This window comes from Cervus elaphus, chromosome 23, assembly GCF_910594005.1.
Source record: "Cervus elaphus chromosome 23, mCerEla1.1, whole genome shotgun sequence".
Lineage (NCBI taxonomy): Eukaryota > Metazoa > Chordata > Mammalia > Artiodactyla > Cervidae > Cervus > Cervus elaphus.
Genome location: NC_057837.1, coordinates 63,735,178 through 63,760,989, shown reverse-complemented (window position 1 = coordinate 63,760,989; position 25,812 = coordinate 63,735,178). Strand labels below are relative to the sequence as shown.

Below are 25,812 nucleotides of genomic sequence, written 5' to 3'. Positions count from 1 at the left end.
CCTTCGGTGTTCAGTTTTCTTTATGGTCCAACTCTCACATCCATACATGACTCCTGGAAAAATCATAGCTTTGACTAGATGGATCTTTGTCGGCAAAGTAATGTTTCTGCTTTTTAATATGCTGTCTTGGTCATAGCTTTTCTTCCAAGGAGCAAGCATCTTTTAATTTCATGGCTGTAGTCACCATCTGCAGTGATTTTGGAGCCCAAGAAAATAAAGTCTATCACTCTTTCCATTGTTTCCCCATCTATTTGCCATGAAGTGATGGCAAATAGTTCTAGTCCAAGGGCACATGGTGCTAGTATAAACAGTCCTCTTCCAGTCCCACACACAAAATTCTGGGCAGCCCTCTACCTCTTGCCCTTCGCAGCTCTTCTCTTAAGCTCCAGAGCGGTTTCCCAACACACTGCTGCCCTCTCCTGTCTACAGGTGGCATAGCAGATGCTGTACCCCAAACGGATTTCATGTGGTTAAAGTCATCTCTAAATCTGGAGCCTGGGGTTGGGGGAGGAGGGGATATGTGGCCAGGGCTTAACCAGCCCCCTCCCCCTGCCAGGGATTGTGGAAAAGAGAGACCAAGAAAAGAAGCTGATATTCCCTTCATGTCCAGGGAAGGGTAACAAGAATATGATTCTCATCTGTCTGTGAGTACTGGAAGACAGGCAGATAGACTGTTAAATGGAAATTTGGACAAGAGGCCTAATAACAGAGGGAACCAACATCCCATCCTTGGAGACAGGGTAGTAGAGCAAGCTCTGGTGTAGTTGGAATTTGTCAGAGTGGGAAGTGTTTGGGTCATGTTGGACAAGATGAGAATCCACGAGATTAAGGAAATGCTGATAAAGATTATGGCATTTACTGTACTAAGTAGGTGTCAAGCCATATTTTAAAAACTTTCCAAATGCGATTTAATCTTCACAAGCAAAGATGGCTACTATTATTCTCTCCATTTTACAGATGAAGAAACCCATACTGAATGAAATTGGGTATTTTGCCCAAGATTACACAGTTTGTAAGCAGTCACAGACAGAGTAGGAGAACGCATAGATCCATTCCCTACCCTCTCCCACCGCAGCCCATTCCTGCCATATCATCACCACCACCATTTTTTCTTTCTCTAAGTGTCCTTTCCAAAACCACATAAAAAACTCTTTAAATAATGGTAAACACTCAGGTTCCAGAGATCCCATTCCAGCCAACTAAATCATGATCGCTAGAATGCCATCCAGAGACCCGCTTTTAAAATCCTAACATAAGCTCAACACTTGTTAATAGGTCAGGGGTCCCAGAAGGGATTGTGATTAAAAGAGGAGTCGGCGAAATGTTGAGGCGGGGTGATCCAGGGAAGGATCCGACGACCCAGGAGAGACGTTCAAGGAGCGGTCTCAAAATGAAGCAGGTTGAGGATGAAGTAGGGGGCTGGGACTAGGGGCGGAGGTGGTGATGAAGGCGGAGTCTGAAGTCGAAAGAGGGCTCTGGGGTCGGAGGAAGTATGAGATAGGAGAATAAGGATCTTGGAGTCCAAGAAGGGGCCTGAGGTTCGAGGAGTTTGGCATTAGAGGCAGCATCTGGGGTCGACGAGAGGTTTGCGGTCAGTAAACTGGACAGCGAGCCGATGAGGGAGCCTGGAGTCTGAGGAGGTTTCTAGCTCAAACTGGAAGGAAGAAGGGGTTTGGTCCCTGGCCTGCGTGAGGTGCCCCGAGCCACTCAGGTCGCGCTTACTGCGTGCTCTTCCCCTCCTGACCCCCCACTGCGCGATCCGGTTCGTCCTCCAGGCTCTGCATCCACATCCTCAGCCCGACCTACGCGGCCGGTGCCGGCTGATAATGCTAAGCAGGAGGGGGTATGTCAAATCCCGACACCTCCAGGGTCAGGGTTTGAGGCGCCCCCTCCCGGCAGTCCAGGAGCTCAGGCCCCGCCCTCCTCCCCCCCCCCCGCCCGGTCCCCACCCCCGCCCGGCCCCCGCCTCAGCACTTCCGGCAGGCGCTGCGCTGCTGGGGGGCGCGGGCGAGGATGGCGGCGGAGAACGAGGCCAGTCAGGAGAGCGCCCTGGGCGCCTACTCGCCGGTGGACTACATGAGCATCACCAGCTTCCCGAGGCTGCCGGAGGATGAGCCGGCGCCCGCGGTCCCTCTGAGGGGCCGCAAGGACGAGGATGCCTTCCTGGGAGACCCGGATACCGGTGAGGCCCGCTGGCCCCATCCCTGCCCCCTGGGACGTCTCTGGTCCTCCTTCATCTGCGCGGAGCATCACCTCCAGCTCCAGCTCCCTAATTCATTCCCTTCTTCCTGGACCTCGCCCTTCTCCTCCCCAGTCTCTGTTAATTTTCTGGTGGGGTTGGGGATGCATCTCTCTGCCTTGGAGGCTTAGGATGCGACAAGGGAGAAGGATGCCGGGGACTGCAGTAGGAGGGGTTGGGGTTACCCCTTGGGAAGAACCAACTAATAAGGAAGGAATGTTGGAGGGCAGTTCCTAAGGAACAGTTGTGATCACCCAGCAGACTAGATTTTTCTCTAGTCACAGAAAACAGGATAGGATAAATCAAGTCAGAGACTGCAGCAGGATGGATAGAGGCTAGGTCTTGAGAAGAACTTCCCCACAGCCAGGGATTGTGGGAAGGAAAGACATGAGAAGAAACTGAGAATCTCTTTATGTCCAGGGAGAGGTAACGAGAATATAACTCTCAGCCGTCTGTGAATGATGAGTATTGGGAGACAGGGTGATGGACCATGTGACCTCTCAAAGTCCTTGGGGACCAGAGCACCTTCACTGCCCTGTGGATACCTCACCCTGCCCAGAGCAGTGGATCAGGCCAGAATGTTAGTAAGGTATCCTGCCCCCTAGCAAGCAGGCTCCAGAATTTTACTGTGTTATCTTCAGCACTCTACAGGAACTGCAAGAGGTGGGAATAGGGAGGGATGAGACAGGACCTAGGGGAGACCTGGAGCTGAAAGCTCTCTGAGCAGTTTTTCCCTAATGCTCTCTGTTCCTGTCCATGTGGCTCAGCTCTGTCCTCCCCTCCATTTTTCATCCTCCACCCCCCACCATCCCTCATTCCCTCAACGTCACTTCCTGGCATTAGAGCATCCTTCTGCTTCACTCTCTCTTCCTCTCAGTGCCTGTACTTGAGCCCTGTCCCTTACCAGCCTGGCAGATTCTGCTTCTCTGGCCCAGCCCTTTCTAGTCTGGCCCTTCAGTAGCTACTCCTAGGCTGACAACCGCCAATTCTTCCCCTCTCCACAACTCTCCAGTCACCTGGCTCTGACTTTCAGCCCCTGTCAACCTGACTCGATTATAGCCTACGTGAAGGGGATTTGAGGGGACCATGGAGAGGCTTATGGCCATCACATGTCAAAGCTGCAGATTAAAACTTCTTTTCTAGAGAGAGTAGCCCTGGAATCAGGAGGAAGTGAGAGAGAAGTGGGAGGATATGCCCTGGTGGATACCAGGACTGAAACCAGTTTCTTTATACAGGAGTCAAGAATACCACTTCTGGTCCCAACACTGCCCCGACTCACTGTGTGTCTATGGGCACACATACCCTGACCTGGGCCTTAGTTTCTTCTTCCAGCTCAAAACTGGGAATGCCTATCTCCCAATCTAGAGACTGGAAACCCCTGATATGTTTTATCCTTCTTTCCTATGAATGTCTTAGCATTTGTCAAAACTGGTGATTATTTATTTGGGTTACTTTTTATTACAAGCCCTATGAGGATGGGATCATGGCTGTCTTGTTCACCATCCTTTATGCACCATCCAGCACAGTGCTAATATCTCAGCAAAAATTGTTGAAGAAATAAATGAATGCAAAGAGAAGATCTCAAGATGAAAGAATGGCAGGGGAGGGAGTTCTCAAACTTCAGGGAGTTCCTTGAGGAGTTAATACAGGTTCTGCCCACAACCGTACAAAAGTCCCGCAAAGACCGTGGTCACTGGAGTTTCTGGGAACCTGCTCTTTAGGCCAAGTTGTGTGCTAAGGTTCTAAGGACCTTGCTATCCTACCTGTGTAGCCATGTCTCCCGTCACTATTTTCCAAGCCCCAAGGCTCCTCTAAATCAGCGGGACCACCCTACTGGTTAACATGTCCTCCTGTGTTCTGAATCTGCTGGTTCCACTGGCTGGCACTGCCCTATCCTCTTATGCAGGACTTTGGTTGTGCCTAGCTAGTCTCTAGCATACTGTTTCCCAGAACCAAGTGTCAGGTACCCCGCAGTAGGCTCTGTGGGTAACCAAGCTAGATGGTGACCACTCCAAGATTGGGGAGAACTTTCTTTGCTCTTTTCTGAGTTCCAGGCCCATGTGTTCTTCTCTTTCCCAGACATCTGCCTCTAGATGTCCTCCAAGTCCTTCACCTTCAGCATGTTCCATGCTGTTCTTGTCATCTCTTCCCCATACACCTCTTCTTCCCCCAATGTCACTCTCAATTAATGACACTGCCATTCATCCTGTCCCAAGGTAGAAGCCCTGGAGCCACCCATGGTTCTCTCCCTTCCTCTCATTTCTAGATGGTGACCAGATGCTTTCTGTCCCCCTCCTAAGTATCTTCCAAATTCCATCTCACCATCCCTGGCATCACCACTGTAGACTAAGCTGCCATCCTCTTTGATCTGTATTACCCATAGGCTTCTAGCTATTCTTCCTGCCTCATTCCCTCTTCCCCACCCCTCCCAACTCAATCCATCCACCACCCCCCATTTCTGATCATGTCACTGCCTATTTAAAAAATCTTTAGTGATTCTCCCCTCAAGGGAGTAAGCAAGCCAGGTATGATCCCAGTCTCCGCTAAGCTCTCTCTCCTGAGTTCTAGCAAATAAACTATTTAGGATTCATTTCTTATGTGCTGCACTGTGCTAAGTCACTTCAGTCATGTCCGACTCTTTGTGACCCATGGACTATAACTTGCCAGGCTCCTCTGTCCATGGGATTCTCCAGGCAAGAACACTGGAGTGGGTTGCCATTCCTTCCTCCAGAGGATCTTCCCAGCCCAGGGATTGCATCCCTTAGACCTTCTGCATTGGCAGGCGGGTTCTTTACCACCAGCGCCACCTGGGAAGCCCCTTGTCTCTCACAAACCCAGCTAAAACTGAGAATGTTACTGGGTAGCATAACTGAAAAGTTCAGGATATAGGGCTTCAGGCATAGTTGCAATGAAGTACTTGAAAAAGAATTGGCTTTTCTCCTTCTTTTGCTTTGCCTTCATTTCTGTGGGCTTCATCTTCAGAAAGCCTCTCATCTTGTGGGGGTAAGATGCCCCCAGCAGTAATAGGCTTACATCTTACCATCTTAGCAACCTAGACAGAAAGAAAGTCTTTGTCTTTCCCAGTATTCTAGCAAGCAACCAAAAAAAAAAAAAAAAAACCCAGAGTCTGAGTATCATTGGTGCCGTTGCTGGTCACATGCATCTGAATCAAGCATGTACTGAGGGCCCTGTTCTGATTGGCTAGACCTAGGTTATATTCTCACTCTGGTCAGGAGGAGGGAATGAGGAATGAGAGAGGGAAATTGGTGTTCTCTAAAAGAAAATTGAATGAGGAATGGTGTCAAAGCAAATAAAACTTAGATGCCTACTAAGCCAACTGCCTTTCAGATAACTCCTGCTGTTGACCCACAAATTCAGAATAGCCAAAAGTTAAACTCATTCTTCTTCTGAAAGACTTGTTTCTTCTGGTCCCAAAATAGCCTTTTCCTGGTGTCTTGCTGTTGTCCTTACACAACAGTAAAATCAATGGTATTTTCTCCCCACCACTTAACACAGTTAGCACCCAGTAAATATTTTTATTGAATAAATGGAAAATGATATTCACTTGTATATTTATATTATATATTCATATGTAATATACATTATATTACATATTTATATTATATATTCATATATTATATATTCATAATAAATAATAATGATAATGATTGATTTATGGTAAATAATTCATTTACCATAATAAATGATTGGTAGAATAAGAAGACTTGAATATATCTAATTATGATGGGGCCATAGCACCTTTATCTTCTGACTCCTCATATATGATTGGACAAACAGATTTAAGGACAAGTTCCTGGAAATATAAACCTGAATTAGCATATAAGGTTCATTTTTGAGGATAGCACTGGCTCCTGATGCCACGTGGAGCAATGGAAAAGAGGTTTTCAAGTTATGGAGACTCTTGATTCTGATATCTGTTTATTTTTTACTCTAAGCAGGCAGTATCACCTTCTTCAGCCCCAGTTTACTCTTCGGTATAATGGAGAGAGTGGACTGTCAAGAAGTTATGGGAGCGGAGGGAACGTATATAAAGTTCCTAGTATAATTAGCATCAATAAATATAAGTTCAAAACCCTTACCTTCATTTGAAACCTCTAGGAGACAAGGAGAGTTCTGGATCCACCGTGGGAATTTAACACGTCTGTTGAGTGAATTCCAGTTTTATTTACAGACTCTGGTGTTGGTGCTGAGGGTTGGAAGCAAACATAACCAACTGAGTTGTTGCTGTTGTTTAGTTGCCAAGTTGTGTCCGACTCTCTGTGACTCCATGGACTGTAGCCCATAAGGCTCCTCTGTCCTTGGTATTTTCCAGGCAAGAATACTGGAATGGGTTGCCATTTCCTCCTCCAGGAGATCTTCCGGACCTGGGAGGGACTAAACCCGAATCTCTTGCATCTCCTGCATTGGCAGGTGGATTCTTTACCACTGTGCCACCTGGGAAGCCTGCACACACACACACGCACACATTCTTTTCCATCATGGTTTATCACTGAATATTGAATATAGTTCTCTATGCTATACAGTAGGACCTTGTCATCCTTTTTTTTCTTCAGAGTACCTGCCACAACTTGTAATGATATACTCCTTTGTTTATTTGTTTACTGTCTTCTTTCCACTGGTCTTCAAAACCCAGAAGGGCAGAAACTGTCTGTTCCTTTCCCCCAGCATCTAGCATGGGACCGGACAAACAGCAGACCCTCCATATTTGTTGAACGAATGGATGGATGGATGGATCAGGGAAACAAGGTTGGAAGCCAGGGCCTGTCCACTAGGTTTATGGAGCTGCCTCGTGGCCTACCTAGAAGGCTGGGCCCCAGCTAGGGCAGGATCTGGTTTCCCGGGAGAGTCCAACCCCCGCCTCTCCAGGAAGTATTCTCAGCGCTGAGTCCTGGGTCCCAGGCAGTTTGGTCTAGGGACGGGAGGGAATCCAGCCACCCTGCTCACTCCCCTCCCCCGCTCCGCCCTCCCTGGAGTGCCTCGTAGAGACGCTGAAAGGTGGGTAGTGCGGTCTGGTGGCGTCTGTTTGACCCGGGCGGAGAGAGGGGAGGGGGACGCAGAACAGCCCCGCCTACAGGGCGGGTAGGGCCAGGTGAGAGGAGCCCAGACAGACCCCCGGCCCGCCGCCCGCAGATCCGGACTCCTTCCTGAAGTCTGCGCGGCTGCAGCGGCTACCTTCGTCGTCGTCGGAGATGGGCAGCCAGGACGGGTCGCCGCTGCGAGAGACGCGCAAAGATCCGTTCTCCGCGGCGGCGTCTGAGTGCTCCTGCCGCCAGGATGGGCTCACGGTGATCGTCACGGCCTGTCTCACCTTTGCCACCGGGGTCACTGTGGCGCTTATCATGCAGATCTACTTCGGGGACCCCCAGGTGAGGGGTGGGGGAGGGATCGGAGAGGGAGCGGAGAGAACCAGGGGAGGAGGGGTGAGAAAGCTCTGGAGGAGACCGTGGGAACCGAGGACGGGCTTGAGTGATGGAAGGGGGTCAGCAAATGGAAAGGGGAGAGGACGGTGACTTGGGGGGGGAGGAAGGTCTCAAGGGAGGGGCTCCCGGGCGTGAGGGGGTAGAGCTCACACAAAGGAACGGATCGGGTCGGAGGCAGACTCGTAGGCAAAAGTCGGGGATAAAAGGGCAGGTCTCGCATCCCCAACGTCTGTTGGAGGTCCTGAAGTTAGTGGAGGTCCCTTAGGGAGGTGGGGGGAGGGGGGGCTCCTACTGTCTCACCTAGTTCCCTGTCCCTTCCAGATCTTTCACCAGGGCGCTGTGGTGACTGATGCCGCCCGCTGCACCTCTCTGGGCATCGAGGTGCTCAGTAAACAGGGGTCCTCTGTGGACGCGGCTGTCGCAGCGGCGCTGTGTTTGGGGATCGTGGCTCCGCACAGTTCTGGTCTGGGCGGGTAAGAAGCTCCCAGCTGTGAGGGTTGTGGTGCCCCAGGGCTACTTCTGTCTCTTGGTTTATCATCCTCAGTGTGTGGGAGGTCTAGTTTGAGCAGAGGGTAGACGGCCCCAAATCCTTTCGTTTGCTCTTTCTACACCCAGTCTTACCCCGTTGTCTTTTCATGGAGTCAGAGGAGGTGTTTCTCTTTAACTGGGAAAATGACTTCATAAGGGAGTATGCTGTCATTAATTAAGGCTGTGATCCTTAAACTTTTAGGATTTACAAATCCTTAAATCCCCGTGAGTCTGATGAAAGCAACCAATCCTCTATCCTCCAAAAATACACCCCCCGGTGGGTGCATGCATGCTCATTCACTTCAGTCCTGTTCCACTCTTTGCGACCCTATGGACTATAGCCCTCCAGGCTCCTCTGTCCATGGGGATTCTCCAGACAAGAATACTGGAGTGGGTTGCCATGCCCTCCTCCAGTGATCTTCCTGACCCAGGGATGGAACCCACGTCTCTTAATCTCCTGCATTGGCAGGTGGGTTCTTTATCACTAGCGCCACCTGGGAAACCCCTACCTCAGGGTAAAACCTCCTAAAACAAAGATGATAAACTGGCCACCCACTGGCCACACCCAGCACACAGCCTGGTTTGGTTTGCACCCTTAAATTTTTAAAAATTTATTTGCTAATATTAAAAAATTGAGAATTTTCATAAAAATCTAGATCTCTAATATTTCTTGGACAGTCTGGAGACATGATAACACTGGGCCTACATTCTCACCTGGTTGCAATTATCTGGAGCTGAATAGAAGCTGCTTCCCATGATGGGGCCGTAGTTGTAGTTGGCCATAGTTCCTACCACTCCCTTTTGTTTATCTGTCCTGCTTTCTCTATTACATGAGTTGGCTGCAAACCAGTTATCTCAGATGTAACCCCCATCTCAGATGGAAACAAACCATAGACAAGGGACAGGCTGACTAAGTCCATATCATGGCTCCTGCAAGACCAGCCCTCCAGGCCCTAACTTTTGTGTACAGTCTGTGCTTACATAATTCAGTCCTGGGAGAGGGAGCAAGGCCATACCGCAGAGGCAGGTGCAGGAAGCTGGCAGGGGTCCAGCTTGGTGGGGAAGGGGAGGAATGAGGGAGGGGGAGTAGAAGGTCCTGCTCTCCCAGTCTCTGGGGTTTTCCTAATCAGGGATTAAAGTCTCCAGTAACAGGCTGGAAGAGGTCCATGGACTCTGGGTTCCCAAACCCCTTGATTTCACCCCCCATCTTGGGGGAGTAGCTCAGGCTCTGAATCCCTGCTGGAGAGGGAGCTCAGACCCCTGACTCCAGATGACAAACTGAGACTACAGCCATCACCGTGGGGGAGGTTGAGGAATGGCAGGTTAATGGTTCAGAGGAGTGGCATCTTATCATCACCCTCCCCCTTCTGTGTCTATCCTAGTGGGGGAGTGATGCTGGTACATGACATTCGACGAAATAAGAGCCACCTAATTGATTTCCGGGAGTCTGCACCTGGGGCTCTCAGGGAAGAGGCCCTGCAGAGATCCTGGGAGACCAAGGTGGGGACCCTGGTGAGAAGCGGGGGGGGTGTCTCCCTTTACTACCCTTCTGCTAACCCCAGCATTACTTTGCTGAATATTTACTATGGAGACAAGGAAAAGAGTTAAGTAGGATGATCTCAGGCCATGAGGGAGATAGGCAGCCCCCCCAAATAAAATAATGCACCAAAAAATCTGAGTGATTGATAACAGGTAGTACAATAACACCTGACTTCTCTGGCAACCTTGCCTATCTGGCACATAATAAGGAAGAAGAAAGGCCACTGGGTAGTCTGAGATGTCACAAAATAGCTGCATTATCACTCACACATCTCATTCTGAGGCTGTTGTTGGTGACTTTCCCAGTCCCTGACATATTGGAAGATTATAGAGGAACTGCTGGAAGTAAACCCACTATCTACTGAGTGCAAAGGAGGAAATAGACTAACTCGGAGAAATAGATATTTAGTGCAGTAGCAAAAGCCCAACACACCCCTGAATTATCATGGTTCAGAGTAATGGTGGTGTGATAATGAAAAGGTTAAATGAAGGTCCCTTGTCCACTGTTCTAAAAGACAAGATTAGGTATAATCCAATATAGACTGGTTTCCATCTAAATTGTTGTCTTGGCCCTTAAAAGGGTTTGCTTAACTTATAAATCTCTTGGTTATAATAGAGAAAGGAGGCCTTTCTGCATTTACTGATAGGAAATCAGGGAGATGGGAGGAATGCATGCTGGGGACAGATTGTCCCTCCTTTGGGATACTTGGCCTGTGTCTCTCCCCTGTGCCAGCCCCCCATCCCTGGCTTGGGGCTCTGCGGAGTTCAGCCCAGCACCCCCCCTTCCAGTGACCTGGTCTCCTCTCTCCCTCACCTGCCCGCCTTGCCCAGCCTGGGCTCTTGGTGGGGGTTCCCGGAATGGTGAAGGGGCTACATGAAGCTCACCAGCTGTATGGCAGGTAAGGATTATCCTCCTGGGGACCAGGGACCCCTGCCTGCACTCCTCCTTGGGTGGCCTTCTCCTCCCTTCCTGGATTCTCCCCTTCCCAACTTCCCCCTCCTAATATCCCCTTCGGTTGCCAGGACTCTCTTTCCCAGGAACCCCCCTCCCCCCCAGGACCCCTCTTCCTTCCCCCAGGACCTCCTCCACCCCCTGCTCTCCGGCTCCCCCAGGCTGCCATGGTCCCAAGTCCTGGCCTTTGCAGCAGCTGTGGCCCAAGATGGCTTCAACGTGACCCATGATCTAGGTCAGTGGGGCCTGGGGGTGGAGGGAAAGGCATGAGGTTGATGGAGAGGGGAGAGGAAACCTCTGTGATTTGGGTCTGAAGCCAGGAAGTGTCTCTCTTCTGATTGGCTCCTCAGACCCCCCTACCCACACCACTGGTACCTTCACTCTGTGTGTGTGTGTGTGTGTGTATTCAGTGGCTTCAGTCGTGTCGGACTCTTTGCAGCCCCATGGACTGTAGCCCACCAGTTCTCCTCTGTCCATGGGATTCTCCAGGCAAAAATACTGGAGTGGGTTGCCATTCCCTTCTCCAGGGGATCTTCCTGACCCAGGGATCCAACCCGTGCCTCTTGCCTGTCCTGCATTGGCAGGCAGATTCCTTGCCACTGGGCAACATCTTCTCTGAGAGGGAGTCTCAAATTTGGGGATCTGGGAAGGGTTCATATGCAACCCACCTCCTCGGTAATAGGCTCCTGGAGGGGCCTGCGGTCTTAGGGCTGACCTCTCAGCCCTCATCCACCCTACCTGTTGCACGTGTAGTCCCAATGCCCCCAGCCTAGCCGCGCGTCCCTGCCCGCAGCCCAAGCCCTGGCCGAACAGCCGCCACCCAATGCGTCTGACCGCTTCCGTGAGACGTTCCTGCCGATGGGCCACCCACCACTACCTGGCTCTTTGCTGCGACGGCCTGACCTGGCGGCCGTGCTGGAGGTGCTTGGCACCTACGGCCCCGCCGCCTTCTACGCAGGTGGCAACCTCACCCTGGAGATGGTGGCCGAGGTAAGTGCCTTGTAGCACTTCCCCAACCCCTGCCCCGCCTCAGAGGACCCTACTTTAGAGAAGTCCTCTTCCCCCTTGCTTCCCGCTTTCTTTCTACATGTGTTTACTGGGGATTCCATGCACTTGAAATTCTAGAATAGGCACAACTAACCTCAGAATCAGATCAGTGGGTTGGGGATTGGAGGAGTTGACTGGGATGAGACACAAAGAACCTCCTAGGGTGATGAGAATATTTTGTCTTGATTGAGAGGGGATCTTTGAGCTCCCCAGTGTTGGGACCAACCTCTAACAGTGGGCTGTCCTGGCCCTCCCAGGCTTACTGGGGACCCAGGATCAGCCTCAGCTTCACTGAGCCCACAGCCCCACCCTGCTCCCTGGGTTTTCTAGGGAGAGACACAGTCATCACTGGTGACTCTCAGGATTAGGGAAGATTGACACAAGGGCTTACCAACCTACTCCAAAGAGTCTTAATCTGAGGCTGTAATGGGTTTTGGGAACTATTGTTGATGGTTCAAAACCACCGATGGAAAATTATGTTCGAGATAAGGATTCATGGGCCAACTGAGTGATTCTCTCATTTGTGCATTGGGAGTGGGAATTAAACAGGCCCATCATTAATTCTACACTCATGGAGCATCTGCTCTGTGCCAGCCTCAGTGCTGGGCACTGGCGTTATGGATGTGGTGATAGACACCCATCTCAAATGCATTTCCCTGGAAAGCCCAGCAGAGTACTGGCTTTAGATCTCCTGGGTCCAAGGGCTCCATCTACACTTGGTCGGTCTCTCTCTTTTTCCGTCTCACAGCTCTATTTTCCTTTATTTGAAGTCACTCTCTGTCAGATCCTTTCCACACCTGCTCTTCACCAGCCATCCTTCCAGCAAGCCATCCCAAAGAAAGAGCCTTCTCACTACAGTAGTTCTAGCAAAACCTCAAAGCTAGGTCTCATTGGCCCATCATGGGTCTATTCCCAAACCAATCACAGTGGCATGGAAAAGAAATGCCCTGATTAGCCTGGGTCGAATATCTTCTCCTGATGGTGGAGAAAGGAATGAACAAGGTTCTAACAAAAGACCATCAGAGCTTTCCCACAGTTGAGTTTATTAACTTACCAGACAAAGCCAAGAAATTCAATGTGTAGGTCACTGAGGGTAGTTTAGAAGCCAGAGGTTTCAAGTTCTAAAAAAGTACTAAAAAAAAAAAAAAAAAAAAGAAAGAAAGAAAAGAGGAGGGGATTCCTAGTGGTTATGCTAATTTAGGATTAAAAAACAGCATGTTGGATAGAATGAGGCCATAGGTTTGTACAAGATTGGATCATTGGTCAGTGGAGTGCTCAGTTATGTCCAATAAGGACTGTTCCTTCCAGGGTCATCCATAGTTCCTGATTTTGGAGTGACTTTAGTTGATTGTAGTGAAATGCAAAATTCAGTTTTGATATCTCCTAGGCAAGTGCTGCTGCCAAGTGGAAAATCTTTCTTCTACATAGGCAGGGGGCAGTATGTGCAAAGACATAATCATGAGTTCAGCACCTGCAGGTCACTCTGGTTGCTGTACAGAGCTCATTGGGGAGCAACAGGACATGAAGTGGGAGAGGTAGGCAGGGGCCAGGTCACAAAGGGCCTTGGATGCCAGACTAAGGAGGTCATTCATAGATCGTATCTAGCACAACACCTGGCACATACTGGGTGCTTATCGTTAGTGCTTTTTCCCTTTCCTTTTTCTTCGCGTACCCACAGCTGATGGGGTTCCCTAAAGCTCATGATGGGAATTGCAGAAGGCACAAAAATTGTAAACATTTGATCTGTGTGTGATGCAAACATATACCTTAAGCTAAACTGCATGCTTCCAGTGTGGTGTGTGACTCATGGTGGTGGGGGGTCATTCTCTCCTCTCCAGGCTCAGCACGCAGGGGGCGTCATAACTGAGGAGGACTTCAGCAACTACAGTGCCCTCTTGGAGAAGCCTGTGTGTGGCGTGTACAGAGGTGACCTCTCCCCCAGCTCCCAGGGTCCCCACTGAGGAGAAGCCTCCCAGTCCATGGCCACATCCTTTTGGCCTAGTGGCTCCTCCCCATTTCACAAGAGAGAAACTGAGGCAATGAGCTGCCTAAGCAGCCAACCATTGAAGCAAGCCAGAGCCAGCCTACCTTCTGAAGTAGTCATGGGGTCAGTTACCCAAATATTTAGGAGATGGAGAGGGAGGTCTGGTCAAAGGCTGAAGCCTAGGGTTTGGGGTTCTGGCCATAGGTTTTCTTGATCTGGGTTCTGTGTTGTTGTCTCAGCCCCCTCCCCAGCCCCTCTCTCACTGCCTGTACTTCCTAAGATGAGTCCTTAAGACCAGTATCCATCTTAGCTTCATGTTAGAACAAACTCTTCGAGACAGTCAGAGGCCCACCTCCTCACTGTGCTAAAAGAAAACTGAGGCACTGGAGAGGAAAGGAACTAAATCTACCAAACTCAAAACCAATGAGGAACCCAAAAAGTCAAGCTTACGACATGGGTGAACTCCATGTTTGTTGAACCCAAAGTGGTGGGCTCCTGGGTTCCTCAGAAGGCCCTTAGGCCTTCTGTCCTCAGGAGGCCCAGATCACCTCAAGCTCCAGCAGAGGCTGCTTCTGTGTTCAGGTTTCCAGGCCTCAATCTCTTAGGCCTGATTCTTCTTCCAGAAGGGGTGGAATATTGAGCAGAGGATGAGCATAGCCTTGGAGCCAGAAGACCTGGTTTTGGGTACCAGCTGTGCCATTTACCTTAAACAAGCCACTTCCCACTTTGAGCCTTGTTTCTTTGCTTAAAAGGGAGATAATAATAATGCTTGCCTCTCAGGATACCATGAGGAATTGATGAGGTGATGCTGGAAGTTGCCCTGAACAGAATGGGCACTTGAACGTGTCATATTTGATTTCCATTTGCCCTCCCCAGACTAGGTTCTCTTGGCAATGCCAGTACCTTGAGTACTCTGGGCCCTCCTTACCTCTTATAACCTTGGACCAGCTACCTCATTTTACAGTTTCCTCACCTGTAAAATGGGGATAACAGTACCCATTATAAGGATTAAATGAGTTAATTAGTGTTATTTGTCAGGTATTATTATTCCTTTGATATCCAAACATCTAATAACAGAGACCTCAAATTGGAAGAGAAATTTGCTATTTCCAAGAAGTTTCAAGAGTGGGACCAGCAGGGGCCCTGAGGGAGGAGCTGAAAGGAGACATATGGTAGACCAGAAATCTGGACATCTGAATACCTGTCCCTGCTCTGTCAATGGATGGCAGTGTGGCTCTGGGCAAATCACTGTTTTCCTGAGCCTCCGTTTCCTCTTAAGGAAGAGGAAACAAAAGACAAATATTCTGGCCCAGCCCTTGACTCACCATGTGAACTTGGATGCACCCCTTTGCCTCTCAATGTAGTTTCCCTATCTGATGAGGAGGTTCAGGGCAGTGGTCTCAAGCCTGTGTGATGGTGGGAGGTGGAGATGCCTTGACCCCTCCCCTGGCATCGCTCGTTTCCTGTCCTTTCAGGCCACCTGGTTCTCAGTCCCCGACCCCCACACACGGGCCCTGCCCTCATCAGTGCTCTCAACATCCTCGAGGGCTTCAATCTCACCAGCCTGGTATCCCGGGAGCAGGCTCTTCACTGGGTGGCAGAGGTAAGGCTGACCCCTTCGCTCCACCTGGGTCTGGAGACACAAGAGTGGGGGGATGGGGTGCTGCCATAAGGCCTGACTAAATCACCTCCAAGTTTCCTCACACAGGAAGATCCTGGTGTGGGTGCTGGGAGGGGCTTGGCAGCCTCTTCACACCCCTGCTCTGTTTACAGACCCTGAAGATTGCATTAGCCCTGGCCAGCAGACTGGGAGATCCCATCTACGATTCTACCATCACTGAGAGCATGGATGACATGCTTAGGTGGGTCCCCAGGAGCAGGACCCTGAGCACTACAGAGGTGGTGGCAGGTGTGGGGAAAGAACCAGGTGAAGCAGCTGGTGGAGCAGTGAAGCCTGCAGTCCCAAGTCAATGTCAGCTCAACCCCAGTTCACAGTGTGACACTAGTCACCTCACTGTGTGCCTCAGTTTCCCCATCTGTACAGCAAGGTGGTCTACTTCATACAGCTCTCAAATTTTTTTGACCCCAGTGAGTGAAAGTCACTCAGTTGTGTCCGACTCTTTGCGACCCCATGGGCTGTAGCCCATGAGGCCCCTCTGTCTATGGAATTCTCCAGGCCAGAATACTGGAGTGGGCAGCTGTTCCCTTCTTCAGTGGATCCTCCCAATCCAGGGATGGAACCTAGGTCTTACGCATTGCAGGAGGATTCTTTACCATCTGAGCCACCAGGGAAGCCCTTTGACCCCAGAGGGCACCTATATGGACCCAGCTGTTCCCTCTTTGGAGTGGAAAAAGAAAGTAATGAAAAAGACCCCCCAAGCAAATACTGGAGGTGGTGGGGGTTTTGATTAAAATGTACCTACATTAGCAATGTAACGTAGTAAGATTGTGGGCTCTATTTGGACAGCCCCAGTACAAATCCCAGTCTTAACCATCCACTAGCTATGCAGCCTTTGGCAAGTCATTTAAACTCTCTAAGTCTCAGTTTCTACAAAGGCCTGACAACAGTGGTGCCAACTTTGGGACTTCTCTGGTGGTCCAATGGTTAAGATTCCACTCTTCCAATGCAGGAGGTACAGGTTCAGTCCCTGGTTGAGGAACTAAGATTCCAAATGTAAATAAGTAAAAATATAGAAATTTTTAATTAAAAAATTTTTTTAAAGTGGTGCCAACCTTATGAGGTCATGGTGAGGAATAAACAAGATCATACATGTAAAGTGCTTAGATAGTTGTCTGGCATGTAATAAATATTCAACAGATATCATTGTTGTTATCAATTGATAATAGGGGTAAGATTGATTACTATTTAACTGCTACTATAACGAACTTAAAGGCTAAAGGGAAAATCAGAAGCCAAAAATATAGTTCATGTCAATTTATACCAGTACTCAAACAACCCTCTATGAATTAAGTTGGAAATGATGAGGCTAAATAAACAGCTAATAATTAAATAGCAGAGACAGCAGCAGCCAAAAATTATAACCAGTTCAAGGCCACAAAACCAAGCCTCCTCCTGCTACCCCCCCTCAAACCACTTGAAACAAAACCCTCCATACCTTCTCTGTGTGCCTACCAGCCCTCATGGTTGAAAACTGAATGAATGTCTTTAGTAATCCTTGGTAACTTGTTTTTCTCTAATCAGAATAACTAACTAACCATTATCATGTAAGAAACCTTCTGTTGAACTTTAAAATGTGAAGAATTGCATGTTCTCAAGATCAATGCAAATTTAACCCTAAAATACACACACACACACACACACACACACACACACACATATACCTATATTAAATTAATTGAACTGATTTATCCAGTAAATAGTTATTAATGTGCCAGGTTCTTGTGTGCCTTGGGGAAAAATTCTAATAGCAAGTAAAGATCTCTGTATACAAAACCTTCCTCTGACTGAACTCTTAATAAAACTTTAGTTTTGGACTACAAACACTAAGTTAAATGAATTCAGTTTGTTCATTCAAAACAAATCTTTTCTGATCATCCCTTATGTTCCAGGTACTTTAATAGAAAGGATCAAATGAGTTGTTGAGTAACTAAAAGATTTGATTTAAACATGAAATAAACTAAACATTGACTGTAGGAGAAAACCTGTGCTGTGCAAAGTCGATTGAATCGTGTCCGACTCTTTGCGACCTTATGGGCTGTAGCTCACCAGGCTCCTCTGTCCGTGGGATTCTCCAGGCAAGAATACTGGAGTGGGTTGCCACGCCCTCCTCCAGGGAATCTTCCTAACCCAGGGATCGAACCCACGTCTTATACATCTCTTGCGTTGGCAGGCGGGTTCTTTACCACTAGTGCCACCTGGGAAGAAGGAGCTTTTCTTCTTTTTTTCCAGAAAAACCTGAACAACATTTAAATCAATTCATTCAATAACTATTTCTGCTATATGCCAGGAATAAACGAACTTCTGCTCTCATAGACCTAACAGTTCAGTAGTGGGGCGGGGCTGGGGGAAGCAGGTTTTAATCAAATAATTGCACAGAGACTCCACAAAGTGTGGTAGGTGGGGGTAACAAGTGCCCAGTGTGTGTTCATCTCTTACTTCTTATCTTTTCAGCAAAGTGGAGGCTGCCTACTTCCGGGGCCAGATCAATGACTCCCAGACAGCCCCTGTCCCGCTCCTGCCCATCTATGAGCTCAACGGGGCTCCCACGGCTGCCCAGGTGTTGATCATGGGCCCTGATGACTTCATCGTGGCCATGGTCAGGTATGCCGGCTCAGACTCAGAACCTGGCACAAAGGATCATTGGGACCAGGAAGGAGGTGGGGGTTGGGTAAGAGTGAGGGCAGGCTCAGAGCTCACCTGGCCCTGACCTTGGTCCCCAGCTCCCTGAACCGACCCTTTGGCAGCGGCCTCATCACCCCCTCGGGGATCCTGCTCAACAGCCAGATGCTGGACTTCTCTTGGCCCAACAGGACTGCTAACCACCCTGCACCCAGCCTGGTAGGGCCTCGCTTCCCTTCTTCCCTGGGGACCCTGAGATCTAGGTAGAAGGTGCAGTGGCATGACTGCCCCTCCCTCCCCACTTCTTCTAGGAAATTATATTATCAAGAAAAACAGCTAAACAAGGTATCCACTTCCTCCCCAGCCCAAGTGGCTTGGAGCCTGGTGGATCCAAAGAAACCTCATCCCATTCTGCCACCGTCTCACTGTGTGACCCAGGGAAAATCTTGTCCCCTCTCTGGGCCTCAGTTTCTTCACCTACTGTACAGTGAGGATATTGGCCACCTTGGGATGCTTTGGATACTTTGCAGAATTAGCACTATGACTGTGTGATGCTGAGCACTGAAGGGGCACTGAAGAGGGACCCAAAGAGAAAAGAGATATGAATTATTGTCTGTTGTGAGAGCGGTGCTCTTAGCATCCTGCGGGCTGGGTCCCAGCAGGATAAAGACAGATAGAGATGCCCAGGGTGGGGATGAATCTGTTCCTTCTCACAGTCCTCTTTCTGGGCTTGATCCCTCTCCCGCCACCCATGGTAGCCCCCTAGCAGCCCATAGTTCAGGGAATCCATTATCTACCTCAGTTATCCAAGGACCCTGCCCATTTCACAGACAGCAAACTGTGGCCTGGGAATGGGCAGTCCCCATGAAAACTGGGGCTGTGGAAGGTTCAGGAGAGGGAGAGATTTTGGAAGAGTGGTGGAGTAATCCTTTCCTGTCCCGTTCCACCTCTTATTCCCCTGTGATCTCTGACAACAGGAGAACTCGGTGCAGCCAGGGAAGCGGCCACTGTCTTTCCTGCTGCCCACTGTGGTCCGGCCAGCAGAAGGACTCTGTGGGACCTACCTTGCCCTGGGGGCCAATGGAGCTGCCCGGGGCCTCAGCGGCCTGACCCAGGTGAGGTTCCCCCAGGTAGGCCTTTCATGGCTAGGAGTCAAGCTGTGACCGGGGCTGTGGATGCCCCTCATGTCTGAATTGTCCTCATCTCTTGTTTATTTATTTTGGGGGGCTTCCCCAGTGGCTCAGCAGTAAAGAATCCGCCTGCAATGCAGGAGATGCGGGTTCGATCCCTGGGTCGGGAAGATCCCCTGGAGGAGGGACTGGCTACTCACTTCAGTATTCTTGCTGCAAGAATCCCATGGACAGAAGGGCCTGGCAGGCTATAGTCTATGGGGTCGCAAAGAGTTGGACACAACTGAAGCAACTAAGCACATTTATTTTTGGCTGTAATCGCTTCTCAGCCTTTTGGCTAAGATCAAGTGTATTTTTGGCTCTGCTGGGTCCTTGCTGCTGTGTACAGGATTTCCTTAGTTGCAGCAAGCAGGGGCCACTCTTCCCTGTGGTGCGTGGGCCTCTCACTGCAGTGGCCTCCCTTGGTGTGGAGCATGGGCTTTAGGCACGGGCTTCAGTAGTTGCAGCTCTCCAGCTGCAGAACACGTGCTCAATAGCTGTGGCACACTGCCTTAGTTGCATGCGGAATCTCCTCAACCAGGGATTGAACCAGTGTCCCTTGTGTTGGCAGATGGATTCTCAGCTACTGGACCACCAGGAAAGTTCCTGTCTTCATCTCTTAACACACAGCAAACATGGGCTGAGGTTGCTTTGTGGCAGTCCCCTCCTGAGCGCTGGGGACATGAACTAAGTCACTCTTAGTAAAAATGGAGCCCTGAAGCTTCATGTCATCCCAGGTTTCAGGGAAATCGCAGGGTCAGTAGAATTGAGAGATCAGAGAGCATCTGGGCTGCCTGGGTTCTGTCAACATCAAGTCCCATTGTGCTCCTATTCAATATCCGAATAACAAGCAGCCCTCTTCAGGGTCTGATTTTGAAAGGGAGGGCCTGCTCCCTTCTAAAACATCTCACTACAGTTCCATGAATGTCTTGAGCATCTGTTTGATGTGCCAGACTTGTACTTTGGCAGATGATGAGTTAACAAACCTGGGCTTTGGAATCAGACCCCTCTGGGCCCCAGCTTAAGTGCTGCCAATTTCCAACTGTGTGGTGTTGGGGAATTCACTTAACCTCTCTGAATCTCAGTCTCCTCATCTGTAAAATGGAGATAATAACCAATAGCTAACATTCATGGAGCTTTTACCAAGTGACAGGCAGTGTTACATGTGTTAACCTTATAACCTTCCCAACTTTGGGAGGAATCTTTACTTCTATTTCATAGATGAGGAAACTGAGACCCAGAGAAGTTCAATCTAGTAAGAATGGGAGGCAAGTAGGGGAAGAAGGTAGGATGAATTGAGAGCGTAGCACTGACATACATACATACATATATATATGTATGTACTACTCTATGTAAAACACTGGGAGGGCTCAGCTTGGTGCTCTGTGATGACCTAGAGGGGTGGGATGGGGCGAAGGAGGCTCAAGAGGGATGGGATATATATATACTTACAGCTGATTGACGCTGTTGTACAGCAGAAACTGACACAGCATCGTAAAGCAATCATCCTCCAATCTAAGTAAATAAAAAGGATGGGCAGGCAATTTGGTTGCAGAGCCTACTCACACTTCCAACCCCAAAGCTGTAAGTATCTGCACGTAGTGTATCCTAGTGTACAGTCCCGTCTGTTAGCCCCCTCCTGGCCGAGAAGAAGGGAGGAGAGCCTCAGCTTGTATTAGAGGAGACTGGTGCTAATGGTGCCTCTTCCCTAGCTCTTCCCAAACTCTGGAATGAATCCCTTTTCTTCTCTGGCCCTGGGTTTCCCCTCTGCGAAATAGAGACGGTCATCACAGGCCTCCCTGTCTTCTGGGGCTGTTCAGAAACTCAGATGACACCCCTGGTGTAAATGGTTCAAATACTAAGGAGTCTGGACCAGGGGTGAGGGCTGTGGAGGCCTGAACCTACACCTCTGGGACAGCCCTGACTTCTGCCTCTTGGCTGCCTACAGGTACTGCTGAACGTCCTGACCTTGAACCGGAACCTGAGTGACAGCCTGGCCCGTGGTCGCCTGCACCCGGACCTGCAGACCAACCTCCTGCAGGTGGACAGTGAGTGAAGAGCAAAGGTCCCCATGGGGTGGGCACAGGGCAGGGTGGAGAAAGGGGCTCCTCCCAAGGGTGCCCCTTCCCTGACCGGCACCAGCTCCCTGCCAGTGAAAGTCAGGTTTCTTTCGACCAACTCCTACCAGAATAGTAAAAGGTCTGGGAATTGAAATCTATCCTGCCGTTTCCTGTCTGTGGCCATGCAAAATGCAGGTCTCCACTCTGAGCCTTAGTTTTCTCATTCGTAAAATAAGATATAGTTGTTCATTTTGCAAACTGTTCATTCAACAGTTGTACTGAATACCTACTGTGTGCCAGGTATTATCCTAGGTGCTGGGGGCACTGCATTTACAGGCTTACAGGAAAATAAATAAAGAAACATGAAAAAGTGAAATAAATTCTCCACAGAGCATTAAAACAGGATGATATATATGACTGACTCCATGACTGGGGAAACTTTCTCTTTGGTGACATTTAAGCTGAGATCTGAAGAGTGGGAAAGAGGCTACCAGGAGAAGAACTGTGGCAGGAATGTAGGCCAAGGGAACAAACGCAAAGAACTCATTGCAGGAATAGACTTGGTGGTGCAGGAGTAGAAAGGAAACCAGGGTGAGTGAGGGTGAGATAAGATCAGAGAAGCAGGCAGGGGCCAGATCAAAGACCTTAGAGATTATGGTGAGGAGACAGACTTTCCTCTAAGAAGGATGGGTGCTTAATTTTGGACCCCACTTAATCTCATAACTGGGGAAGTATGTGCACCTTTGAGAAGTTTTTATTAGAACAATGTATTATGTTAGTCCAAAAGGGATACAGAATTGAATGAGACATGGTCCTTGCTTGTTCAATCTCTCCATTCTAATAGATAAAAAAACTGATCCTCACAGAGGTTATTAGTTAGTCAAAGGTAAACCAATAAATGGCAGAACTGATATCAGATACATGCCAAAACAGTTTTTTTACTGCATGACTCTTGATATCTCCTGGACAGAAGCATGTTAGAAGCCACAGACCCTCAGTAGTTACACCCTGTAGTTGGCCAATGTCCCTTGGATCCCAGCTGATGGGTAATGAGGTCAATTCCTTGAAAATGAATATTGCTTAACTACTATCTTCTGGTCTCTATCAAATGTAAGGCTCTGTGCTAAGTTACTGTGGGGATGAGGGGTGCTCATCCCAGCCTTCCCTGGAAGGACACACAAGTCTGAGGATATGGAAAGTAGAGGCTTGGTGAAGGGAAAGTTCCTGCACCTGAGGGCTCTGGAAGGCTTTATGGAAGAGGTAACAACTAGCTGGGCCTTGATGTATGAGCCGAAATTTGGCATGTGGAGGTAAAGAACATTCTGGACCAGGGGGAGGGGGTATACCTTGGACAAAGACAGAAAAAAATGGTTCAGAGAGCAGCCAAGAGGCCAGCTGAACTAGAGACATGGTTTCCCAAACTTCAGAATTTATCCAGTACCTTCATGACTTTTGCCACATTTGCACACCATTTAAAGCATTATTTACATAATGCTTTGTGTGTCTACAAATGGACTTCCCTTTTCACCTAAGTGTATTTTAAAAGTAAATCTTATAACCACAAATGGGAAAATGGCATCATTTGCCACAAACAGATGGTAAACGGCTACAAAAATAATCAAATTTTTTAGGTTTTAGTTAGATGTTTTTGCCCACAGATGGTTCTGAGATCTGCTTGCTCTTAAAGAAAAAGATTAGAAATGTTAGAGACTACACTGGGATGTAGTCCTTTCTATTATCAAAAGGACTGAAAGTGAACCCCAAAGGGAATATATTTCCAACTTGGTGATGTAATGTTATCCAATGTGTGTCTTTATCTCAAGAAGTACCCCAAAATCATCCCATTTGGGGAAATAAGAAGATCAGATTTTTGTTGAGCAGTGGGAGGTGAAGATACATGGCATACCACGAAGGTTCATGTTAAGAAGTATGGACTTTATCTAGTTGAGCAGGGGGCGAATATGACTTGATTTGTTTTACGTAGGGAAGGTAGATTGAAAGGAGAAGAACTTAAGTCAGAGAAACACAAGAAAGCAGCTGGGATAATGGTCCACGCAAGAGATGATGAAGACCTGAAATTATGCAGGAGAGTGAGATTGATTTGTTCATTTATCCATTAAATTTTAAACATTTACTGTGTCCTCACTCTGTCCTAGGCAATGGGGATCAATAGTGAGCAAGATGGCATTCTTGCCTTCAGAAAACTTATTTTCTAGTGAAGGGAGACCCAGTAAATACATAAACAAGATGCAGGTGGCAGTAAGTACTTTGAAAGAAAATAAAACAAGGTAAAGATGACAGGGGCTGCTGTTTTAGATAGTGGTCAGGAAAGTTCTTGAAAACTAGAAGGAAGTATGAGAGCTAGTTCTGTGATTATTTAGTAGGAGAGCATTGTAGGCAGAGAGAATAGCAGAGGCAAAAGCCCTGAAGTAGGAGCATGTTTGACTTACTTGAGGGATGGCAAGGAGGCCAACTTTCCTGGTAGCTCAGACAGTGAAGAATCTGCCTGAAATGCTGGGGACCCAGGTTCAATCTCTGGGTCAGGAAGATCCCCTAGAGAAGGGAATAGCTACCCACTCCAGTATTCTTGCCTAGAGAATTCCATGGACCCATGAGCCTAGCGGGCTACAGTCCTTGGGGTTGCAAAGAGTAGGACACGACTGAGTGACTAACACTTATTTACTTAAGGAGGCTAGAGAAGGGTTTTAAGCAAGGAAGATAGTAAAAGGAAGTGAGAAGAGGAATTTAAAGAGATGCGAGTTTCCTGATAATGTTGGGCCTTAGAGACTTTGGTGAGGATTTTGGATTTCGTTCTAAGAATCATCAAAATTGTTGGAAGGTTTTGAGCAGGGGAAGTGACATGGTCTGACTAATGGCTGCTATGTGAATAGGCTGTAGGGAAGCAGGACTGAAGTACAAAGACCAGTTAGTGGACTGTTTGTTAATGCTGGCAAGTAATGATGGCAGCTTGGCCTAGGCAGATGGGATGAAGACCCCCAAAGCCAAGCCCTTTTTCCAATATTAAGAATGATGACACATTATTGATCACTTACTATATTCAAGGCTCTGAGTTTTGTGCTTTGTGTGTATTATTTGCTTGAGTGTCTGTAATAACTTTATGTGGTAAGTTCTCAGATAATACCCATTTTGTACATGAGGAAACTGAGGCTCAGAGAGGTAACACAATTTGCCCAAGGTCACACAGCTCGTTAGAGCCAGTGCTCTAAACCAGTGGTCCCCAACCTTTTTGGCACCAGGGACCAGTTTCGTAGAAGACAATTTTCCCATGGATTAGAGTGCTTGGGAGATGATTTGGGGATGATTCGAGCACATTACATTTACTGTGCACTTTATTTCTAAAGCTTCCCTGAGAGCTCAGTTGGTAAAGAATCCGCCTGCAATGCAGGAGACTGTGGTTCGATTCCTGAGTTGGGAAGATCTCCTGGAGAAAGGAAAGGCTACCCACTCCAGTATACTTGGGCTTCCCTTGTGGCTCAGCTGGTAAAGAATTCTCCTGCAATGCAGGAGACCTGGGTTCACTCCCTGGGTTGGAAAGATCTCCTGGAGAAGGGAAAGGCTACCTACTCCAGTATTCTGGCCTGGAGAATTCCATGGACTGTATAGTTCATGGGATTGCAAAGAGTTGGACACGTCTGAGCACCTTTCACTTTCACTTTATTTCTAATCTAATCCCACGGCTGATCTGACAAGGAGGTGCCAGTCCACGGCCCAGAGGTTGGGGACCCCTGCTCTAAACTCTCTGAATGTGTGTATGTTGGGGAATGGTTTTCAGGTGAGTTCACAGAGGAAGAGATTGAGTTCCTGGAAGCCAGGGGTCACCACGTGGAGAAGGTAGATGTCTTATCCTGGGTCCATGGCAGCCGGAGAACCAATAACTTCATCATCGGTGTGAAGGACCCTCGGAGCCCAGATGCAGCCGGAGCTACCATCCTGTAGAGCAGCAGCGGGGGCAGGAGTCTCTGCTCCCTGCCATTGCATGTTCCTAGAGTCCCTCCTTCTCCCAGGTTTGGTCTCAGAGGGACCCCAGGGATGCCCCAGATCAGGGGCCAGAGGGGATGCTTAGCAAACCCTATCCCAGAGTAACGGGAAAATTCTCCATCTGGAGGCCTGTGGTGGTGGCAGTGGTGGTGTCAGTGTCCACAGGACCTTGAGGAGTCAGACTGTCTGTCTGTCTCCTTTCCCTCAGCCATGCAGGCCCTGAGCTTAGGGATGTGCTTGCAAACCCTTTTCAAGAGTCCTCACCACCCCAACATTGCCAGTTGGGCCTGACCTGGCCTTGTCTTCCAGCTCCTTTCTCCTGTCCCCAGCCTCATTTCTGAAATGACTAGGATTTTTTTTTAATGGACCATCCTAGGGAAGCGAGTGGGGGAGGGCTCTTTTCCTCCTCCCATCAGGTTGAGGTGGGGGCCTTACATCTGGGGGGCCCCAGGGTGTGGGGTGGGGGGGGGGGGTGGGGACCAGCTCAGGGGCTTCCATTTGCAAAAGGGAATTAAAGAAAGAATATTGCTTAACCATGGCTCTGACTTGATTTA

At 48.9% G+C, this 25,812-nt stretch overlaps 1 protein-coding gene across 5 annotated transcripts; it reads left to right on the top strand.

The window, feature by feature from the left end:
* The first annotated feature begins 1,963 nt into the window (after positions 1 to 1,963).
* Positions 1,964 to 25,793, top strand: GGT7 (gamma-glutamyltransferase 7). Of its 5 annotated transcripts, none has more exons than XM_043884703.1 (15): positions 1,964 to 2,182; positions 7,391 to 7,626; positions 8,002 to 8,153; positions 9,591 to 9,708; positions 10,579 to 10,646; positions 10,771 to 10,934; positions 11,493 to 11,689; positions 13,585 to 13,672; positions 15,206 to 15,333; positions 15,504 to 15,592; positions 17,863 to 18,012; positions 18,132 to 18,249; positions 19,008 to 19,145; positions 21,148 to 21,247; positions 25,053 to 25,793. In XM_043884703.1, exons 1-15 carry the CDS (start codon positions 2,014 to 2,016, stop codon positions 25,214 to 25,216), a joined length of 2,079 nt encoding a protein of 692 aa, XP_043740638.1. In that variant the 5' UTR covers positions 1,964 to 2,013; the 3' UTR covers positions 25,217 to 25,793. The 5 variants fall into 5 exon arrangements, with proteins under 5 accessions (XP_043740638.1, XP_043740637.1, XP_043740641.1 ...); XM_043884702.1 differs by having other exon boundaries at positions 9,591 to 9,720; XM_043884706.1 differs by having other exon boundaries at positions 10,861 to 10,934; positions 21,148 to 21,240; positions 25,053 to 25,785.
* The last annotated feature ends 19 nt before the right edge of the window (positions 25,794 to 25,812 follow it).